The 22274-nt window shown below is 42.4% G+C and overlaps 1 protein-coding gene across 5 annotated transcripts in view; it reads left to right on the top strand.

Annotated features, from left to right (window-relative positions):
• nsd1b (nuclear receptor binding SET domain protein 1b) overlaps positions 1-18418 on the top strand; it is a 37243-nt gene extending 18825 nt beyond the window's left edge. For all 5 annotated transcript variants that reach the window (XM_028594784.1, XM_028594787.1, XM_028594786.1 and 2 more), the window contains 18 exons: positions 303-558; positions 1467-1567; positions 1741-1783; positions 1891-2165; positions 3390-3527; positions 4129-4252; positions 5100-5300; positions 5395-5574; positions 6573-6729; positions 7757-7962; positions 8075-8187; positions 9145-9291; positions 9404-9526; positions 10673-10789; positions 12006-12147; positions 13986-14092; positions 15170-15371; positions 17492-18418. In XM_028594784.1, the coding sequence (XP_028450585.1) occupies positions 303-558; positions 1467-1567; positions 1741-1783; positions 1891-2165; positions 3390-3527; positions 4129-4252; positions 5100-5300; positions 5395-5574; positions 6573-6729; positions 7757-7962; positions 8075-8187; positions 9145-9291; positions 9404-9526; positions 10673-10789; positions 12006-12147; positions 13986-14092; positions 15170-15371; positions 17492-18153 (3294 nt within the window). In that variant the 3' untranslated portion in view covers positions 18154-18418. The remainder of the gene's footprint in view (positions 1-302; positions 559-1466; positions 1568-1740; positions 1784-1890; positions 2166-3389; positions 3528-4128; positions 4253-5099; positions 5301-5394; positions 5575-6572; positions 6730-7756; positions 7963-8074; positions 8188-9144; positions 9292-9403; positions 9527-10672; positions 10790-12005; positions 12148-13985; positions 14093-15169; positions 15372-17491) is intronic.
• Positions 18419-22274: the final 3856 nt, after the last annotated feature.

Genomic DNA, 22274 nt, shown 5'->3' with positions numbered 1-22274 from the left:
GGTCTGCCCCTTAATGTGTTTGTGTGGGAACTCGGAATTGAAGTATGTTCCACACGCAAAACAAGCCTAATAATTTCTGAAGATTGCATTCTGTGTACATTTCCGAAAATCCTGTAGACCTACCGTTCAGAAAGTCCCGTACCGAAACGGTCCGGTACGAGTACATGTACCGTTATACTCCTAATAATTACATGTTGTTATATATGCATATGGTATTAAGCATCCAGTATCACTTGTTTTTCAGCCACACATGAAGCTTGTATCACTGATTGACAATGACATCACGTCATTTGTTTTCTCAGGCCACTCAGCCCATTTCGTCCATGTCCGAACCCCCGGGATCGGACAACAGCACACACAACCACCCATCCTTGAGCTTGCTTCCTGAAATACAGACGCCACCTCCTGAGGAAATTGCTGCAACAACGCCCTCTGAACTGCAAATTCCCAGCACTGAAAACACAACCCCCCAAGATGCACCGGTGCTTTCCATCGACACACTAACCCCTCCTCCTGAAGCTGACCCCTCGCCGTCAGAAGGCCTTGTCAAAGGCAACGGTGAGGAAGTCTTTGTGTTTCTTTCTTTGCTATTTTATTGGTTGTCAAAGTTACAAAGACTGTCTGGGAAGCCAAAGTGAAGTCTTCTGGGTAAATGTCAATACACTACATGGACAAGCAAATGTGGACACCTTGTTTCTAATCTGCTGCTATAAAAGCCTGCACTCTTTTCTGGGAAGGCTTTCAACAAGATTTTGTATACTGGCTCTGGGGATTTGCCCCCATTCAGCCATAAGAGCATTAATTAGGCCGGCCACTGATGTCTGGCGATAAGTCCTGGTCCAAATCTTCCACACCAAACTGGGGGAAAAAAAATTTCTTTATTGTCCTCGCTTTATGCATGTATTGCCATGTTGAAACAGGAAATGGATTCATCTGCTGATTATTTATTTATTTATAATAGTGAAAATATTGAGAAATGGCATTTTTACAATTACCCGGAGCCCAACGTGACACCTTCACAATGTTTGTTTTGTCCAACCAACAGTCCAAACCTCAACATTATTACTAATACATTAACATTATTTAAATTGTATAAAAAGGAAAAGCAGCAAATCTTCACATTTGTGAAGTTGGAACAATAAAAGGTTTTACCTGAAAAATGACCGAGGGGGTCGTAAGATTAACTGGAGAGCAAAGAAGAAAAAACAAAAACGTTCTGCTGTACAAATGTGTTTTCATTTTTTGGGACTTTTCTGTAATCTTTGCTGTTTTTGTGAAAATATTTTATTATTTCACCTCGTTATTTGAATGAAGCCATCAGAAGTTTAGAACGGATTCCCTCTGATAACGCTAACAACAACTCACCGCAATCTGTCTCTCCAGAAACACAAGCCTAAAAGACTGGGAACCACTGGTTAAATATTCAACACTGGATTAAGTCTTTTAATGTGACATTAAATCCACAGGAAACGTTCCCATGCTGGAGAAGAAGCGAAAGAGGAAACCCACTCAGAAGATCCTGGAGTACTGTCTGGAGGCAGAGGCCTCAACAGGGCCCAAGAAGAAGGTCAATATATCTGTTGTGTGTACATTTCATGTGTGGTACAGCTGTAATACTTGTATTTTACTTGATATATTGAAGGGAAATATTGTACTTTTTACTAAATTTAAAATGTTATTCACCACGACATCATGATTTAGAAAGTTTTCTTTGACATGATGATGTTTCTCTTGTCACAGGTCAAAACACTGAAGAACAATCCAAATCCTGCTCCTCAATCAGGTTAGTGAATCATCTTTCAACATGAAATATTTAAACCAATTACATAATATCGTAAACGATAAATAATAGATATTTGTGATGCACTAACACGTCTTTCTTACACCCAGATTCTGGACCGTCATCTTTAAAGTCAAAGAGTAAGCAGCTCACAGCTTTCAGCTCCACGCCGACACCCACAGATGCTTCCACGGGTACCTCCACAGATCCGCCTCCCAGCTCTCCTGCACCCTCCACTCAGGCACCAGTACCAGCACCGGTACCAGTACCGGCACCGGTACCGGCACCGGCACCAGCCCCGCCCAAACCCGCCCAGGTGGAGACGGCGTCAGCAGCCGTTGATGCTCCTCAAATGGAAGACAAAAAGGACACCGCAGAGTCAGAGGTCAGCCATCTTTCTTCTTCTCTTGATCATACTGTATGAAGGAACTGTTAGTACAGTAAAGTCATTTAATGATTGATTTACTGTAGTTGTGGTGTCTTTTACCATGCTGAATTTTATATCAGGACTAGGGCTGCAACTAAGGATTATTTTCATTGTCGATCAATCTTTCGATTATGTTCTCAATTAATCAATTAGTTGTTTGGTCTATAAAATGTCAGAAAATTGTGAAAAATGTTCATCAGTGTTTCCGAAATCCCAAGACGACGTCCTCAAATGTCTTGTTTTGTCAACAACTCAAAGATATTCAGTTGACTATGACAGAGGAGAGAAGAAAATATTCACATTTAAGGAGCTGGAATTTAGCTCCAACCGATTTATTGATTATCAAATTAGTTGTCGATTAATTTAATAGTTGACGACTAATTGATTCATCTTTGCAGCTCTAATCAGGACCCACATCTTTAACTGTCAACTATCAACTTTCTTAATTTAGGCAATTAATCTTATCCCAGTATTTAGGAGAGCTCCAGTGGTGACCTTACCTGTTATGAGTTGCCAGGAGATGGTGTTCAAACAAAGATTAAGAGAGCGTTCTATGGGAGGAAAGACTTATTGATGACAATTAAAAGAGGCCCTTTCGACAAAGATTAAAGGTGCAGTAGGTAGGACTGTGAAGATCCAGGACTTAGCCAAAAAATTCGAACATTGACAACTTCTCAGTCCCTCCCCCGTTTCCACTAAAGCCCTAACAATCTCCTAAGCCCCTCCCACCACAAGGGAGAGCTGTGCACGATAGATAACCCTAACCCTGATTGGTGCATCTGAACATGGAGCGGTGGATTTTTGCAAATGTTGTTGGTGGTGCCAGAGGAGCCAGATTTTTTTTTAAATTTTTATTACCTGCTTCATGTAATTCTACTCGAACATAGGGTCAGTTTCAGCAAATATGACAGAAAGTTAGTTTACCTACTGCATCTTTAAATCCTTTTATGACGGGCAAAAGAGAGCAATGACTCAGCAGGGAAAATGCACATGTCTGTGACAACTAATAGTCTTTGCGGTAATAAATCAAACTTAAATCGCTCCCACAGCTTTTCATATCAGTTCCCCACCACTCACAAAAGTTTAGCCTCTTTGCTATAAAAGCTTGATTGGGTCCAGTCAGATCAGAACTAAATATGGGCCCTGAATTATTGCTGTATGAATTTGTCCTTTGGCTCTTAGGGTGAACCATCCAGCTTGGATCACAGCTTCTCCTCCATGAAGGACGACTTATCACTGTGTGACGATCCTGTTTTACCTTCGAGGAAGATCATAGGGGACCGAGGAGGTCCTGCCTCCATGAAGGAGAACATATGTCAGGTGAGCTTTCCCGCCAAGGCCCAATTTACTGATGGAAACAGGTCTCAAGAGCTGCGTTTTTTTATTTTCTAGATGCAGTTTAAAATGTGATGCAGTTTATCTTGATTGGGTTCAAGCTGTAAGTTTTGTAGTAAAGCTGGAACATGAGTCAGGTGACCCTACGTACAAGTCAGGCTTTGTCCCTTCCGCTATCTGTGTGTTGCCTTTCTCAAAATCCCATCCATAGGATTCTAATAAAAAGACAAATGGAGCAGAAACTCTCGGCTGAACCCCAACATCCAGCAGCGTGTAGGGCTTGTGGGTCGGAGGGCTCCATGGTTACACCGTGTGCACAGCATACATAATGGCAGACCTAAGACCCGATAAAAGAGAAAATAGTACCTGGCAAATTATAAGTGACACTTAAATCATAAAACATTCTAAAGCATTTGTCATAACATCTCTGTTGATACTTTTTGAATTTTTTTTTTATTGTATCATTGCAATGGTTATTTTACTTCCCTTTTGGCACATAAAAAGTAATTGATAGTAAAACTTGGCTACTTTGAATCACTCCTGTTATGTCAGGTCTTTTACAGTAGGTTGTGTTTTTCTGTCTCAGGTGTGTGAAAAGACGGGGGAGCTGCTGCTCTGTGAGGGTCAGTGCTGTGGAGCCTTCCACCTGCCCTGCATCTCTCTGGCCGAGGCCCCTAAAGGGAAGTTTGTCTGTCCGGAGTGCAAATCAGGTAAAAAAAGTGTAAAAGTAATACAACTGAATTAAATCAATAGATACCAAGTCTATTGGGCCAAACGTCTGTGTTATTGACTGTGGAAGCAAAATAAATCTCTTTATTTATGACCTTCCAGCATTCATCTGACTGGAAAAAAAAAACCCTACTGAGCTTCTCCAATTCCAAAAAACAATATTACATTAAACACAATAGGGGACTAAAATGTCACAAATATATACTGTGTGTGTGTGTGTGTGTGTGTCTGTATGTATGTATGTATATATATATATATATGCATTTCTTTTGTTTCACAATTTTCCACCTTTTAAATTGTTGTAATGACAAAAAAAACTAGAAAAGTTTTCATTTCTGCTCATGCAATGTGGTTGAAAATTGTAAATATATTTAAATGTAAAATGTCGCGTAAAAGAGTTATAAAAGATGTAAATTTTATATTTCTCTAATAAACAAAAATACATTTATATAATAACATAGCAACCTAGGTCGTATTCGGACTCTCAGGATGTAAGACTTGTTCTTGGACCGCATTAACAATAATAAAATAATATAGTGACAATGAACTTGTAGCATGCTCAACATGTATACTTTCTGTACTGGTGTGATAAATCCAACTCTCAGTGTGTGCACATTATTATTCTTACTTAATTTTTTTATGTATTTCTGTTTGATTGTATAATATTTTTGGATTGTTTGCTCGAGAACGGGTTTAGATTAGAGGATTTAGAGGATTTCTGTTGAAATGGATCTCTTGGTATTTAAATACAAAAATGATTTGATGTTAACATGGATCGTTAAACGTACAAAAGGTGATGATTAGTAAAAAAAAAAAAATTCTCCCCAGGCATCCACACCTGCTTTGTATGTAAAAAGCGCAGCGAGGACGTGCGGCGCTGTATGATTCCTGTGTGTGGGAAGTTTTATCACGGCGAGTGTATCGCCAACTTCGCCCCGACCGCGCCTGTGAACCGAGGTTTCCGCTGCTCCATCCACGTCTGTCTCACCTGCTTCATCGCCAACCCCAACAGCTCGTCCATCTCCAAAGGTAAACCGGAGGACGCGCGGCTGATTTGCCGTAATTGCCTGTGTTGTTTGCTGCACCTTCCGAGCTCTTGACTGTGCGTTTTGTTGGTCTGTAGGTCGTCTGGTTCGGTGTGTGCGCTGCCCGGTAGCCTATCACGCTACGGACCTCTGCATGGCAGCGGGCAGCGTCGTCCTCTCCAACAACAGCATCGTCTGTCCTAACCACTTCACCCCCCGCCGCGGCGTCAAGAACCACGAGCACGTCAACGTCAGCTGGTGCTTCGTCTGCACCGAAGGTACGGCTTTAAGGAGCACGTGGAGTCATTTCAGCCCGACGCGGCTCGATTGATGGAAAACACAGCCCGGGTCGTCTCACAGCCTTAATCTGGCCCAAAGCCAGTAGTTTAATGTAAAGTTTGACATTTTGGGGAACACGCTCGTCGCTTAGTCGCTTTCGGCTGGCTATGTTAGCTTAACAATAGCAGGAAAACTGTTCCTGACCAAGAAATTATTAGGCGATAAAATAGCATTTTGTTGTTTTTACACTTCACTTTTTGTACAGATTAAACAAACAAGATAAAACGTGTTAATAAGTGATCTTTAGCGGTGCTGGTAGGTGGATGTTGTTACCGTTGTCGATATAAAACTTACCTGATGAGGGTCTTGGGACCAAAAACTTGTAATTAGAGTGAGTAAAACTGATTAACATGCAGTATTTTTTGTTGTTCTTTCAAAGTTGTAATATTTGTGGGGGAAAGGAAATAAAACTTCTGTTGTAATGAAATAGACTGGGACCAGGATCAATTGATAGTAAAATAAAGTGACTGTACATATGATTTAAAAAACTAAAACAAATGGGTATTAGTAGTTGAGTTACTCCTTAAAGTACTTGATTTTTCTGGCCACTAGGGGGCAAAATGACATAGCAAGCTGACAGAAACACAGAACTGACGTATTATTTTCTGTTACAGTTGTTACAGCTAACGTGTTAGCAAGCAGCTACTTATTTACACATCCAGCAGTTACGTAGCAACATTACAATTCATTGGGACTTGTGTTGCTGTCTACCTGATGATCGTAAGTCCAATCTTCTCTCTCATTTTAGCTCTGTTTTGGTCTCCACCAACTCCTGAGGGAAATATCTGGCTTTTTAGCTGCTAAATGTTTCACTTTGTTGACCAGCTAGTGTCAAACTTTTGTCTGTCTGACCTTAATGTAGCTCTAGCCATCCTTCACATACTCCCACTATGACAATCAACGGATAAACAATGCAGTTCGCCCTCTCGTCCTCCAGGAGGCAGTCTGCTGTGCTGCGAGTCCTGTCCTGCTGCGTTCCACCGGGAGTGTCTGAACATGGAAATGCCTAAAGGCAGCTGGTACTGCAACGACTGCAAGGCTGGGAAGAAACCTCACTACAAGGACATCCTCTGGGTGAAGGTTGGGCGGTATAGGTCAGTTTTTCTCTTTTTAACAAAATTCTTGTGAAGAAGAAGGAGAGAAGATATGTTTTTGTCGGTCTGTGACCCAACGTTTCCTGAGCACCACCATGATTGTGATGTTTGTGCTTTTAAGGGGAATTATCTCAACAACTATTGAATAGATTTCCATGTAATTTGGTTCAGACGTTCATGTTCCTCTCAGGATGAGTTGGCACAACTTTTGGTGATTGACTTTTTATCTAGTGCCACCGTAAGGTAAACATTTTAATTTGTCCATGCTTTCGTTTAGGCAAATTCCCAAAAAACTAATGCCATTTCTTACAGCATCAGCTTTACTTTGTAATTTGTCGGCTAATGTTAGCATGCTAACACGCTAAACTAACAGGGTTAAAGATGCAGTGGGTAGAATGCCAAAAAAAAAAAAAAAATAGAAAACGGCAGAATTTGAAGTAGTGAGACCTCTTCCTGCAGCTCTCCCTCTCTGATCTCTGTCGCACGGGCAATGCATGCGCAGAACAGCCAATAGGAACGCTCTCTCTCTGTAATGACCTGTGATTGGCCAAAGTCTCCCGTCACGGGCTAGATTATTTAAAGTGTTAAAAATAAGGCCAAGAGAATTACAATACAGTATACTGAAAGATTATTAATGATTTTTTGCCCAACAACGCCAAAGATAAACTATCTCCCATAGCTTTAATGTGGTAAATATACTTACCTAAACATCAGCATGTAAGCATTGTCATTATGAGTTTGTTAATTGACTTATGACTTTAATGACGTATCTTTGTCAATGTTTCTTAATACCGAATTATTTGATTTTAACAAGACACTTCTTGTTAACAAACACAAATATTTATTATTATCACAAAAACTCAAGACATCACTTTATATCGATCGTAGCTTTTTAAGAATGCTGCAACACGTGCCAAACAAACCAAGCTTTGCCTTATGCTACAGATTTTTTATATATATAAAAATAATGTTGGCTAAACAGATCTCTGAATCTGATCTCTGTTTTTTTCTCTCCTGCTCCATAAAGGTGGTGGCCAGCGGAGGTCAGCCATCCCAAAACGATCCCCGAGAACATCCAGCGGATGAGGCACGACGTCGGGGAGTTTCCTGTTCACTTCTTCGGCTCCAACGACTACCTGTGGACCTACCAGGCCAGGGTCTTCCCTTATATGGACGTGGACGCCAACAGCAAGGAGAAGATGGGGAAAGGTGTTGACGCCACCTACAAGAAAGGTATCCAGTGTGTTCAGCAAAACTACAGTTTCTGAAAGTAAAAGTTGTCACTGTGTTGTAGTTTGTACCTGCTATGATGACTGAGTGTCTGCCTGTTGATCTCCCTCTTTAGCTTTGGAGGAGGCGGCTGTTCGATTTCGTGAGCTGCAGGCGGAGAAGGAGCTTCGGCAGCTTCAGGAGGACAGGAAGAACGACAGGAAACCTCCTCCGTACAAACATATAAAGGTCAGGGAGAAGTATCGCCCGGATTTTCCACCAGGCGCGTTCTGTGCTGCGTTTTATTCAGTCCTCCGCCACGCTCCATACCACACCGGGAGCGTCTCCGAAGCAGAGCATCTTGCCTGGCCGACTCAAAGATTTTATTGTCCCCACAAGTACTTTACAGAACAATCCCATTTGTATTAAGCTAGTTTCTACCTTCCACTCTAAGCACTCCTGCAATTAAACTCCATGCCTTCTCTTTTTTGGCGTTGTCCTTTATAAAAAGGATCTGTGGTGTCGTATTGTGTTTTTCCACCTCTTAGATGAATCTCCCGTCGTCCGTGGTGTTGTAAAGGAGACATAAACGATATTGGGTGTTTTGGTAAATTGACTGGATGCTCTCGCTGTTTCACTTCCTGCCTGGCTGTCCGAACGCCCCGTTGCTCACGTGAAAATAGGCCATGGCGCGTATCTGTAGCGGAGCGGAGAGACAGTTCTGGGACGCGGTGGTGGGATAGCAAACATTGACTTGAATGGCCGCCGTTGCTCACGGGGGCCATCGGTGCCTCCAGAACGCAGCGCAGACACGCATGGTGGAAAACGGGTTAGTCTATACGTAGTTTCTTTAAGGTTAGCATTGCATATCATACCTTTTTTAAGGGAAGAAATTAGCACTAAGGAATTGAGTCCTGTCTCTAATACAGTATAAGACTGTTCCATATAAATGGTATTGTTCTTCGTACCATGAAGGTGAGTAAATTAGAGACTTTATGTATTATTTAGGTATTTATTTATTATTATCCTGGTGCTGAACATTAGTAGACTTAAAACAAAATTATAAAATCATGCTAAATAATACTGAGCTGTGACAGACTGGCTATATTGACTTGAATAGATTATTAACTTAGTAAAGAGCCTTAAATGTGATTTAGAAATACAAACAGACGTTCATGTGTCCTTCCAACTTTCTGACGTATTCAGGTGAATCGACCAATAGGAAAGGTTCAGATCTTCACGGCCGACCTATCGGAGATCCCGCGCTGTAACTGTAAGGAGACCGATGAGAGCCCGTGTGGGATGGACTCGGAGTGCATCAACCGCATGCTGCTGTATGAGTGTCACCCGCAGGTACAGGAACCCCTTCGTCACACTCACAACATGTTTTATATCTTTATAGAAGTGCTCCACATTCAATGATGTTTAAAAAAAGAGTAAATCTGAAAGGTTGAAATGTTTGCAGGTTTGCCCGGCGGGAGAGCGCTGCCTCAACCAGGCGTTCACCAAGCGTCAGTACAGCCAGGTGGAGATCTTCAGGACACTGTCCCGAGGCTGGGGGCTCCGCTGTGTCCACGACATCAAGAAGGTAACTTCTAGGGTTGCACGATATTAACAAAATGTGATATTGCGATGTCGATTATGAATATTGCGATATCGATATTAATTTTGATATTTTTAAACCCGTATAAAATTACAAAAGTTACGGGAAAACGAATCAAATTAGATTCATGACAAATTAAACAAGTTTTCTGACAACACAAGGTTTATTTCAACTGACAATAAATACCAGTCCCTCCAGAAAATCGCGATTATGCGATCAATGCATAATCAGCCAATGTCGGACAAATTATTTCAAATACGGCGCATTTTCACCGCATAAATTGCAGATTTCCGCGACGTGAACATCATCGAAAAGCAGGGTGTTGGGGGGAGAATCACATTTTTTCTTTTTCTCTTTTTCATCAAACCGCAATTTTTGCAAGTTCCCAAAATTTCATCACATAAAATTGCATAAATATCATATAGCATATTCCATCACATTTTTTTAAGAAAACGTGCCGCATAATCAAGGATTTTTGCCCGCAACAATCACAAAAAAACTCCACATTTTTCTGAAAGGACTGAAATAAGGACCATGTCTACAGAACAGGACATGTTCTACTGGTTGGACAGTATAAACTAAATCAATAAGGACCATGTCTACAGAACAGGACATGTTCTACTGGTTGGACAGTATAAACTAAATCAATAAGGACCATGTCTACAGAACAGGACATGTTCTACTGGTTGGACAGTATAAAATAAATCAATAAAGAGAACAGGACACAACTTTTCTTTCTCTTCTCTGACTCTTTCCATTTTGTTGTCTCTATCTATTTCTTCGCTTACACTGTCACTCTGTCAAAATATGCCCACACGTGGTACGCTCCATAGGGTTTATCACGTAGTGGACCCGTGCACGAACACAACTAAGCCACACCGCCAACGGACGGGACGCAGCGCTCCACAAAGTAAACCAAATATTGCATACTTATCGTGACACTTTCGATATAATATTGCGCAACGTGATATCGCGATAACGATATTGAGTCGATATATCATGCACGCCTAGTAACTTCACTACCCACAATAATAGTACTGGCCCTTCTGTCCCACTGTCACCATCAGGAGGTGTGATGTGTTCAGGGGGACTGGGTCAGGGGGAATAATGTCGACCGTTTTGTTCTCTCAGGGTCAGTTTGTGAGCGAGTACGTCGGGGAGGTGATTGACGAGGAGGAGTGCAGGTCTAGGATCAGACACGCCCAGGAGAACGACATCTGCAACTTCTACATGCTCACTCTGGACAAGGTGTGTGTGTGTGTGTGTGTGTGTGTGTGTGTGTGTGTGTGTGTGTGTGTGTGTGTGTGTGTGTGTGTGTGTGTGTGTGTGTGTGTGTGTGTGTGTGTGTGTGTGTGTGTGTGTGTGTGTGTGTGTGTGTGTGTGTTCTTTTGCCAGTGGGGGGACAAGAAAGGAAATGATTCAGTTATAAATAACCGTACTATCCTTTCAAGACGTGGTGGTAAGCAGAAGTAGATGTTCGTCTGGTCCGTGTGTTTTTTCATTCATTCAATCTGGTAAACCGAAAGATCCAAATTTTAGTGTTAATAGTGCCTTTTAAAAGTTTTCTGAAGTACAGTACTTAAGTACAATTTTGATGTTTAATGTTTGGGATAAACTGGAGGAAGAAGTGTTCCTTTAAGCCCAGTTCAGACCAAAGATTTGCGACAAGACGAAACCATTTCAGATTGTTGCAGGTAAAAGTTGCAGCGGTCTGAACCGGCCCGTCTCAGCTCGCCTCAAACCAGCTGATGGTTTCGCTGCGACTCAGCTGGTCCAGTCTCCAGAGGCTGGTTTTAGAACGTAAGAGACGTCTCCTGTTTCAACAGCCAATAGAGAAGTCAGCTGGTAAAGTTGGCAAAAAACTATAGAAATGAAATGATCCATAATCCATTTTATTTTTATGTTACAAACAGCTGGTCGAAATGGCAGAGTTTTAGACGGAGCCTCAACGAACGCCTGTTAACGTTATCTGGTGGAGAGAGAGAGAGACTGAAGAGAGAGAGAGAGAGAGAGAGAGAGAGAGACTGGAGAGAGAGAGAGAGAGAGAGGGAGAGAGACTGGAGAGAGAGAGAGAGAGAGAGAGAGAGAGAGAGAGAGAGAGAGGCTGAAGAGAGAGAGAGAAGAGAGAGAGAGAGAGAGAGAGACTGAAGAGAGAGAGAGAGAGAGGCTGAAGAGAGAGAGAGACTGAAGAGAGAGAGAGAGAGTGAGGCTGAAGAGAGAGAGAGAGGCTGAAGAGAGAGAGAGAGACTGGAGAGAGAGAGAGAGACTGAGAGAGAGAGAGAGACTGGAGAGAGAGAGAGACTGAAGAGAGAGAGAGAGACTGAAGAGAGAGAGGGAACACTTTACTGCACAATAGAGTAGTTTTACTTGAATTGCATTTTGATGATAAAACTTGCACACTTTTACTTCAGTAAGGTTTTGAATGCAGGACTTTTACTTACTTCAGTAAACCTCTGTGTGTTAGGATCGAATCATCGATGCCGGGCCGAAAGGGAACGAGGCTCGCTTCATGAACCACTGCTGTCAGCCCAACTGTGAGACGCAGAAGTGGACGGTGAGCGGAGACACCCACGTGGGACTGTTTGCTCTCGTTGACGTTGCTGCAGGTGAATGAGATATAAGATATAAGATATAAGATATCGCCGCTGTAATCTGGGGGCTTGTTTTTCTCAAAGCACCAACCGCTTCAGGAGTCCGATTTTAAGCGTCCAGTTTTTTGAACATCACACGCACAAGCTCCATTAAATCTTGTCGTTGGTCAACAGGGAAAAGGTTAAATGGAGAAAACGTGTAAAGATTTTTATGTGGAGACATTTCATTATTTTTAGAGATGCACCGAATGACCGGCTGGTGACCCGAATCGGCCGATTTTCACGTGATCAGCCGTGACCGGCGACTGGCCGGTCAGTCTGACATATGCCGATTTATGCCGGTCAATTGGTGTAAATTAATAACATTGTAAAGGCTACCATACACAATGCAGGTTAGCAAATAATAACAATAAGCCCACTATTAATTACATTATTTTAATGCAGTGTAACTACTGTAGCATGTAAATAACGCACATAATATACTAACGTGAGCAAGGGCGTTCGCCAATCGCCATTATATCGAATCAACAGCCACATGCAACCTAGCTAGCTAGGTGAAAAACACAACCAACGAAATCACCAGCTAACAATGAACTGACAGCATAAGTTATACGACTTAAAGTTCTCAAAGACGCACACACGCGATCTCCACTGGCTAGTTATCCTCCGGCAGTCTCTTTTTTTTTTTTCTTCTTCTTTCTGTCCCTTTTCCGGCGGGTGGCGTGCGTGCCCGGCTGTGCCCGGAGAGCTCGTATCATGCGAAGGCGCCAATAGTTTTGTTGTCATTACTTTCATTCATCTGTAAAACTGAGTTTCTCCACAAATCATCATCCAAAAGCACCACGTTAAATCTTGTGTTTACCAGAGATGCACTCATAAGTTTCTTGGAAATAGGTAAATGGGATCAACTAAGACCAAAAAGACCAATTAGTCAACTAATCGACTAAGAGGGGCAGCCCTCGATTGATGGCAAAAAAATATATATACAGTGCTGCTCATAAGTATTCATACCCATGCTAACTAAAGTTGACTAAAAAGAGGAATACAAAAAATCATCTTTTGGAAATTGATATTAATGCCTTAATTAAAAAAAAAAAGAGGAAAAATCCAATATTTAAGGACACCAATTTTCTTTGTGAATGAATAATGTATCGTAAATAAATAAATGTTCTTCCTTAAAATACAGGGACAATAATTATACATACCCCTATGTTAAATTCCCATAGAGGCAGGCAGATTTTTATTTTTAAAGGCCAGTTATTTCATGGATCCAGGATACTATGCATCCTGATAAAGTTCCCTTGGCCTTTGGAATTAAAATAGCCCCCATCATCACATACCCTTCACCATACCTAGAGACTGGCATGGTTTTATTTCAGTTAGCCTAATAGCTGGTTTGATTTACATTGATATGGATCTTATCTCAGTTATCTCAATTCATTCACAAAAAAAAATTGGTGTCCTTAATGGTTGGATTTTTCCTAATTTTTTTTAATTAAGGCATTAAGATCAATTTCCAAAAGATGATTTTTTTATTCCTCTTTTTAGTCAACTTTAGCATGGGTGTGAATACTTATGAGCCACACTGTAAATATTTGAATTTCAAGGATCCGTTTGCATTTTTCAAGTCTGTCTTAAAACAATACTCACATGCTGATATGTGCATTTGAAGAGTTATGGGTCACTGTAATGTCCCTCTTGTCCATACCGATCCCTTCCTCTTGTGATTTCAATGTAAGTGATGAAGAACAAAATCTAAAGTCCCTGAAGCAGATTTTTCAACCATCTGATGGAGCATCCTGTCCAAACGGTTGACTATATCTTCCAAAAGTTGTTTGTGTGTTTCTGTTCAGGCACAGAGCTCACCTTCAACTACAACCTGGAGTGTTTGGGGAACGGGAAGACGGTCTGTAAATGTGGAGCACCAAACTGCAGCGGCTTCCTGGGCGTCAGGCCAAAGGTGAGGGGCGGGACACACATAAAACACTACTCATATATTGTATTTAAGTTATTCTGAAGTGCTGAATTCAGTCCATGATTGAGTACGTTTACATGCACACTAATATTTCACTCATATTCCGAATATGACAATATTCCGAATTTGATTCAGGTCATGTAAACGGCATATTCTGGTTGGATATTCTGAATAAGGCCTCTTTCAGAATTTAACATTTTCCGATTAAGACATGTAGGATATTCTGGTATTATTCTGGTTATAGAAGCATTCTTTGGACATGTATACAAAGCATTCAGAAGATGTCTCAATCTGTGTTTTTACTGCAGTTTGTAACAGTTTACAGCCTCATGCCTGTTTACGGCTTACAGTCAGCTCTGTGCGTTGCTATGGTTGGATACACAAACCAACCAGCCAACAGTTTGCAGGGCTGCAGTAGACATGCATGCCCAAAAGAAAAGGAGGAGAAACACAGCGACTTTTAAACATTATCAAAGACTTGGACATCAACAGGTTTTTGGATATGCCCACACATCGCTACGCTGACCTTTTCAAGAAGCTGTTTGAAGGAATGAAAGAGGGAAGCTGTGTTCACACGCTCCGACAAGTCCTCCACCGCTCGAAAACTTTGAATAAATTGTATTTTGCACTGCTGCATGTAAACAGGAATATTAGTAGAATATTCACTTTCATTAGCCATGTAAACAGCTGAGATGGAATATTGGGTTACACTTTACTTTAAGGTATCTACATAAGAGTGACATGACTCGGTCATGAACGTGTCATAAAAATTACAAACAAGTCATAAACATTTATGACATAACACTTCTTTTAGCAAGTGTCATTCATTTTTGTCACGACGAGTTAGGGTTAGAGTTAGGGTTAGGGTTCATGCGTCATGACTGTGTCCATAACCGTGTCATGTCACTATTATGTAGATACCTTCAAGTAAAGTGTTACCGAATATTGTCTTTTTTCGGAATAAGGGCGAAAACCGGAATATTATGTGCACGTGAACGTAGTGACTGAGACATGACCACATAAAGCTGGCTCAATTAAAACCTTCTCTCCCCTCCAAACCAGAACAACCCTCCGTCTGAAGACAAAGGCCGTAAGATGAAGAGGAGGGGCCACGGCAGGAGGAAGAAGAAGGTGGTGGTGACCAAAGAACGAGAGGACGAGTGTTTCAGCTGCGGAGACGGAGGACAAATGGTTTCCTGTAAGAGACCCGGCTGTCCCAAAGTTTACCACGCCGACTGCCTCAACCTCACCAGGAGGCCTGCCGGTCAGTCACATTTCCAACATGTTTTCCACATTTTCTTCAACCTTTTTTTGAGGTTTTGAGTTGGAGCTCTTTTTAATGACCTCATCTCGATGAGTCCTCTTCTGCTATGGTTGAATGGTACCTCATTGGAGCATCAGCGCCACCTACAGCTAAACTCCTGATGTTCAAATAACAGTAGGGGATGGAAACATACATGCTTTAATACACATTTTAATTTGCAGATAATCTGAAAATATTTGTGCTACAGTTGGATGGAAACCTGGCTAGAGAGGTAGAGAGAGAAGCGCAAAACACCAGTTTTTGTTAATCTTATTTTGTTAAATGTAACACATTAAACAGAGAAGACAATAAACTAACAAGACAACATAAGTTCATCGTCCATGCAGGTGGTAAATAAGACACACAAGACAGAAATACAGATGGATATTAACGGGAGTAGCTGTTTTTGCTTTTAATAAGTATGTTTATTGGATTTATCATATACAACAACAAACAAACAGACAAGACATGACCAAACGAGAGAGTAACTGTAGAAAATACAAATTTTAAGATTACTGGCTCCCGACCCACAGAATAATATACCATCATTCATCACCAGACGAATAGTAAGGCTGGGTGGTGATGGCGCAGTGGATGTGACACATGCCTTTTGGTGTGGGAGACCCTGGTTTGATTCCCACTGCAAAACATCAACCATTGTATCCCTGAGCAAGACACTTGACCCCTAGTTGCTCCAGAGGCATGTGACCTCTGACATAAATAGCAATTGTAAGTTGCTTTGGATAAAAGTGTCAGCTAAGTGACATGTAATGTAATGTAATGCTACAAGATCACAATTTTTTACATACAAACATAGGCTAGATTGTATTAGGAAACCCTTGTAATATGGAAGATTACAGAGAGCGTCCAATACTTTCCAAGTAACTTTATAGAATGTTTTCAGTGATGAGTAAAGCATACATGTAATGTATTCATTGGGAATACACTCCATTACAAGATTGTGCCATGTGACTTTTATTGTTGGATTGATGACCTTGATCCCAAAAAAGCCAAACATTTGCCTAGTGGAAAAAGTCAGTAGACTGCATAGCCTTTTGTTGTTGACCTTTGTAATGGGGCCAGTTCTTTTACTTTTGATACTTTTAAGTACATTTACTTAACTTTTTTTTTTTTTACAGTGTGGTTGTAGTACTACCAAGTGGTCATTTTTACCATTTTACCTCCCTCACGTTTTCAAATGCATGTAGAAATGGTGGAAGAACACTGTTCACTTCTGAAATGTCGTGGAGCTGAAGCACAGTACTTGAGTAAATACTTGAGTTGCTTTTTCACCACTGGCTTTATGTGCTTTAAAGTGCCCATATTATGAAAAGAAATCACTTTTTGATTTGATTTGGGGTGTTATTTTGTGTCTCTGTTGCTTCCACACGCATACAAACTTGGAGAAAAAAAATCACCCATGGTGTTCTGAGTGAGATACGGTTTCTGAATGTGTCCTGCCTTCAGTCTCCGGGTGAGCTGGTCCAAATCTGCACGGCTTTCTACGTCACTAGCCGAAACAAAGTGGCTAACCGTAGCATGCTAGCTCGTTTTGAATGGCAAAACACTGCTACAACACACACTAGTTCACCATAATCTACAAAAGAACTACTTCCATGTCCCTGTTCTGCAGGTATTCCACGCAAAGTTGGAAGTGCGCCCTCATTTAGTTGAAGTCTCCCGGCTAATCCTGCCTCGTACTGACTGAAGTTGGAGAAACAAACCGCTAGCTATCTGATGTAATGTTTACCTCGCTACTGCGCATGTGCGACTTCCAACAAAGATGTTACAGCAGTGTGAGGCCTCACTTTGTAGCTAAAACGGAGACCTGACACAGGGTGAAAAGAGGAGCTGCAGCAATGTGCAGTACAACAAAAAACATGGTGTTTTTTTGAAAATTAAACCATGTAAACCTATTCTGGTACAACCTCAAAATACAATCATGAACCTGATAATGAGCGTAATATGGGCACTTTAAAAATGTTGAAATACCTTCTAGAGTGTTTTGATATTCTATAATCTAACATTTAAGTCATTTTTTTACAATTTCCTTGAAGTTCCTGTCTGTGTGTTCACCGCAGGTCGTTGGGAGTGTCCGTGGCACCAGTGCGACATCTGTAATAAGGAGGCGGCTTCATTCTGCGAGATGTGCCCCAGCTCCTTCTGCAACCAGCACCGCGACGGCCTGCTCTTCATCTCCAAGCTGGACGGCAAGCTGTGCTGCAGCGAACACGACCCCTGCGGGCCCGACCCGCTGGAGCCGGGGGAGATCCGCGAGTACACGGCCGAGCCCGGAGCCCTGACCTCGGGGCTGGGCATGGCCGTCATCCCCCCCGTTACCGCTGCGTCTGCTGCTAACGGCACCGCTGCCGGTCCAAACCCGAGCAGGAAGCTCCCGGAGGTCAGCGCCGGCGCCGGGGCGGCTGCCACCGAGCCGCTTCCTGCTTTTTCCCTCCCGGTAGCCATCACGATTCCCGTGGCAGCGCCCGCCTCCTCGCCTCCGCCCGGCAGCTATGACGCTCCCAGCAGCCCGCTGGCGTACGACCTCCCGCACTACTCGCCCATCTCCTCGTATGAGGAGGAGAGGGATGTCGAAGAGGAGGAGCTGGAGGAAGTGGAGGAAGAGTCAGAGGAAGATGGTGAGGTGGGGAGGCAGAAATCAGGTGCTCACGAAGAGGATGGAGAGACGGTGATGGAATACCTGGAAGAGGACGAGGAGGAAGAGGACGAAGAAGAGGAGTGACGCACAGTGGATTATTATTACAACTAAAAGCAACGAGGCCTCACACTCACTACAGCGGTAATCTACTGTATGTCCACGATGTTCCACTTTTGGGATTGCTCCGGTGCTGCCGGAAATTCTGCCGGATGTCCCTCTTTTCAGATATCCATTACCCTCCTCTTCCTCTGTGTTGGCGCTCTAACCTCCGGTAGATTTGTGAGGACTATGGTTAACTGCTCCTCAGATCTCTGCAGGGTAAATCCAGACAGCTAGCTAGGCTATCTGTCCAATCAGAGTTTTCTGTTGCACGACTAAAACTACTTTTAAACGTACACGTGTTCCACCAAAACAAGTTCCTTCCCAAGACTATTTTGCAGCGGCAGCGTTGCTCCGTGCGGAGCTCAGCTCCGACCAAGACGATTGTGATTGGTTTAAAGAAATGGCGATAAACCAGAGCACGTTTTTTCTCCCATCCCAGAATGCTGTGCGGACTCGCCAGACCCTCCTGGAGGACGGCCTGGCAGTGAGAAACTTAATAAAGACGAACTGAACACGAGTAGCCCAGTCTGTCACTGTTTGGATGGACGGAGAAATGTTTGGGACAGAACTAAATCAACACATAAATAGACTGTTCATAGATCAAATAAATAAACAGCATACAAACTGTATAGAGCCATATTTATACACGGAAGACAGATATAGACAGTATTTATTTAGTTTTGTCCTCGCACGCTAGGTTTAACGACACAGTGACGTTGCACACACTGGCGCTGACCCTACTACCTTCATACTGTACGAGAGATCTGACAAAGTATATCTGGAACTTCTACGCACAGTGGAACTTGGGATTTGTGAAACCTATTTCACTCCAATACACTCGTTTTCTCACTGATTTTCCCCCTGCTGGTTTGTTTTGGTATCTGTTCTCGGTAGTATTTCAGCTAATCAAACTGCAAAAACGTTATCTGTGTACTTGGGGACAGTTGTTGTATCTGCGGAGCCAGTGTGTACTGTAGGTGTTTTGTGCTAGAAAAAGACTGCTCTGTAGCTTTCCTGTCAAGGCAGGGGGGGTCACGGTCACGTTTTTGTAAAAGAACCAGAACAACAACAACAACAACAACAACAAAAAACATGAATTTCCCCGTAAATAAACCAGTTCTCTGCTGTCAAACATGAGCATCGCTACGAATGAAACGCACCCAGCTCCAAAGTGGACGGAAAGTTGTTCCTTGTGGTCCGAGGACTTTAAAAAAAATAAAAATAAAATCAGTTCAGTGATGTATAATTAGGATTTTACTCCCCTGCGTCTCCAGATTCTTCATGACGCCTCAGATCGTTTGTTTTGCTCCGAGATCAGACGATCTACGATAAAATGTGATAGTGCCACGTGATCGGCTGCCTGGTGGAGCCCCAACATTAGTTCACACGACGACAAGATACCTGCTAGTTTTGGACCGAAGCTGCCAACAGCGAGTATCCAGGAATTCCCTTCATTTGAAAAACTTCAAGCCAAAAGCAAAATGGATCTCAAACTGACGAGGATTCAGTGTTTTGACCGAGAGTAGTCTTCACGCCTCGGCGAAAAGTGTTTATAGCGCCACGGGATGCAAAAGCCGTCTCGCGGGTTATTAGGCGGATCCACAGAGAGACGAGTGGACCCTCCTGAAGCTCTTACCCTCCATCACGCTCCTGGGCTGGCGGTCTGAATGCAAAGAGAGCTCTAGGTTTGCTCCGGTGTGTATGCGGTGCTCTGTAGTCTTTATTTATATCCTGTTCTGTGACGCACAAACGTTGAGGACAAGGACAAGGAGAGTGGGGGGTGTTAACTCCTCTTTTCCTCCTCATCTTGACTCTCTGTCGAGGGGAAACGAAAAGTATTTGATCGGACGCTTGCACTTGAGTATGTGTTCTTGCTACATGTGTTTTCGCTCTGTCTTCAAGCTTAATATTGTCTCTGTGTTATCTGCCGATGCCTTAGAGTGTATTTCTTTGGAGATATTTTTAAGGAATGGTTTGGTGCCCGTGAAAGCCACTTGTCCCTGACTAATGCCTTTTTACAGTTGCCAGACAAGCAATGTTTGTGTGTGTGTTAGATCTCCACCATTGACCTGTATGTATGTATATATATATATATATATATACATACATATATAAGAAAAGAAGTTATGAAATAAGCCTTGTACTGGCCTCGTTCTTTCATTTCTTGGTTCAACATAAAGCTACATAGCAAATGTAGATCTCTGAGCGTCTCGTCAATTATTTTAGTCAGACTTTTTTTAAATCCATATGTGGCTTTAAAGGTGCTCTAAGCTACGTTGGGTGACGGCACCTCTTGTTGACGTTCAAAATATTTTCAAACAAAACGAGGCTAGCTCCCCCCTTCCTCCTCCTGTCCCGTCTCCCTCCCTTCTGCGCACTGACCCCCCCAACCCCCACCCCCAAATCCTTCTTGTCGGTTATTGGCTGGAAGGCTGTTTGTAACGTTTGGTGGTGCAGGTTGGCCAGGATGTTTTTTAGTGTGTTCAGGGACAGGCAGCTAGCACATAGTGAGGAGATGTTTTTTACAGTGTGTTCAGGGGACAGGCAGGTAGCTGATAGTGAGGAGATGTTTTTTAGTGTGTTCAGGGACAGGCAGCTAGCACATAGTGAGGAGATGTTTTTTACAGTGTGTTCAGGGGACAGGCAGGTAGCTGATAGTGAGGAGATGTTTTTTACAGTGTGTTCAGGGGACAGGCAGGTAGCTGATAGTGAGGAGATGTTTTTTACAGTGTGTTCAGGGGACAGGCAGGTAGCTGATAGTGAGGAGATGTTTTTTACAGTGTGTTCAGGGGACAGGCAGCTAGCACATAGTGAGGAGATGTTTTTTACAGTGTGTTCAGGGGACAGGCAGCTAGCACATAGTGAGGAGATGTTTTTTACAGTGTGTTCAGGGGACAGGCAGCTAGCTGATAGTGAGGAGATGTTTTTTACAGTGTGTTCAGGGGACAGGCAGCTAGCTGATAGTGAGGAGATGTTTTTTACAGTGTGTTCAGGGGACAGGCAGCTAGCACATAGTGAGGAGATGTTTTTTACAGTGTGTTCAGGGGACAGGCAGCTAGCTGATAGTGAGGAGATGTTTTTTACAGTGTGTTCAGGGGACAGGCAGCTAGCTGATAGTGAGGAGATGTTTTTTACAGTGTGTTCAGGGGACAGGCAGCTAGCAGATAGTGAGATGTTTTTTTACAGTGTGTTCAGGGGACAGGCAGCTAGCTGATAGTGAGGAGATGTTTTTTACAGTGTGTTCAGGGGACAGGCAGCTAGCACATAGTGAGGAGATGTTTTTTTACAGTGTGTTCAGGGGACAGGCAGCTTGCGCATAGTGAGGAGATGTTTTTTACAGTGTGTTCAGGGGACAGGCAGCTCGCGGATAGTGAGATGTTTGCTATATGTGACAAAAAATGTTATAGCCTAAAAATCGTGACATCACTTAGAGCACCTTTAATAAGATGAAAATTCAACATAACAGGAAATAATTTCACCATCAAAGTGCTTTAAAGGGTCATTTAGTTATTTTTCCAACCCTTATTTTCCCATGCATTTGTGTCTAAGTGACTAATATGAACAAAGATCTTTGAAATTGGTCCAGTATTAAGCGTGAACCGGGCTACCATGTAACCCTATAGGGCAAAGATGCATTGTCAATTTACATCCACCAAAAGTACTCGTTTTTGCCACTGACAGGCTCAGACTCTTCTTCTAAGTGTCTGACAACATTATGGAATATGAGTAAGATCCTTTTAGTTTAACATTAAACATCCCAGAAAACGCTATCGCCTATCCCACCAGACTCCATTTAAATAAACACTTATTTTAGTGTATAAAGAGCCAGCATTTTTTCACATATAAATTGGTAGGTTATGTTTTTTTTTCGACCAAACTAGAGTGGTGATTCTTCGAACAATATAAAGACCAACCAAGATGGCTTTTGAGTTTTATTTTGTTTCTGTCGACTTTGAATGAAGGGTGTGTTACGATGATAAAATAATGATAAAAGTTTATTTACATGGAGTCTGGTGGGTTTGGCGATAGTGTTTTTGGGGATGTATTAATGTTAAACAAAAAGGATCTTGCTCTTTAACTAAAAGGTCTATCTCTGAAGGGAT

The sequence above is a fragment of the Perca flavescens genome, chromosome 13 (genome assembly GCF_004354835.1).
Source record: "Perca flavescens isolate YP-PL-M2 chromosome 13, PFLA_1.0, whole genome shotgun sequence".
NCBI classification, from domain to species: Eukaryota; Metazoa; Chordata; class Actinopteri; order Perciformes; family Percidae; genus Perca; species Perca flavescens.
The sequence above is the reverse complement of the archived record's forward strand: the minus strand, read 5'-3'. Positions and strand labels throughout refer to the sequence as shown.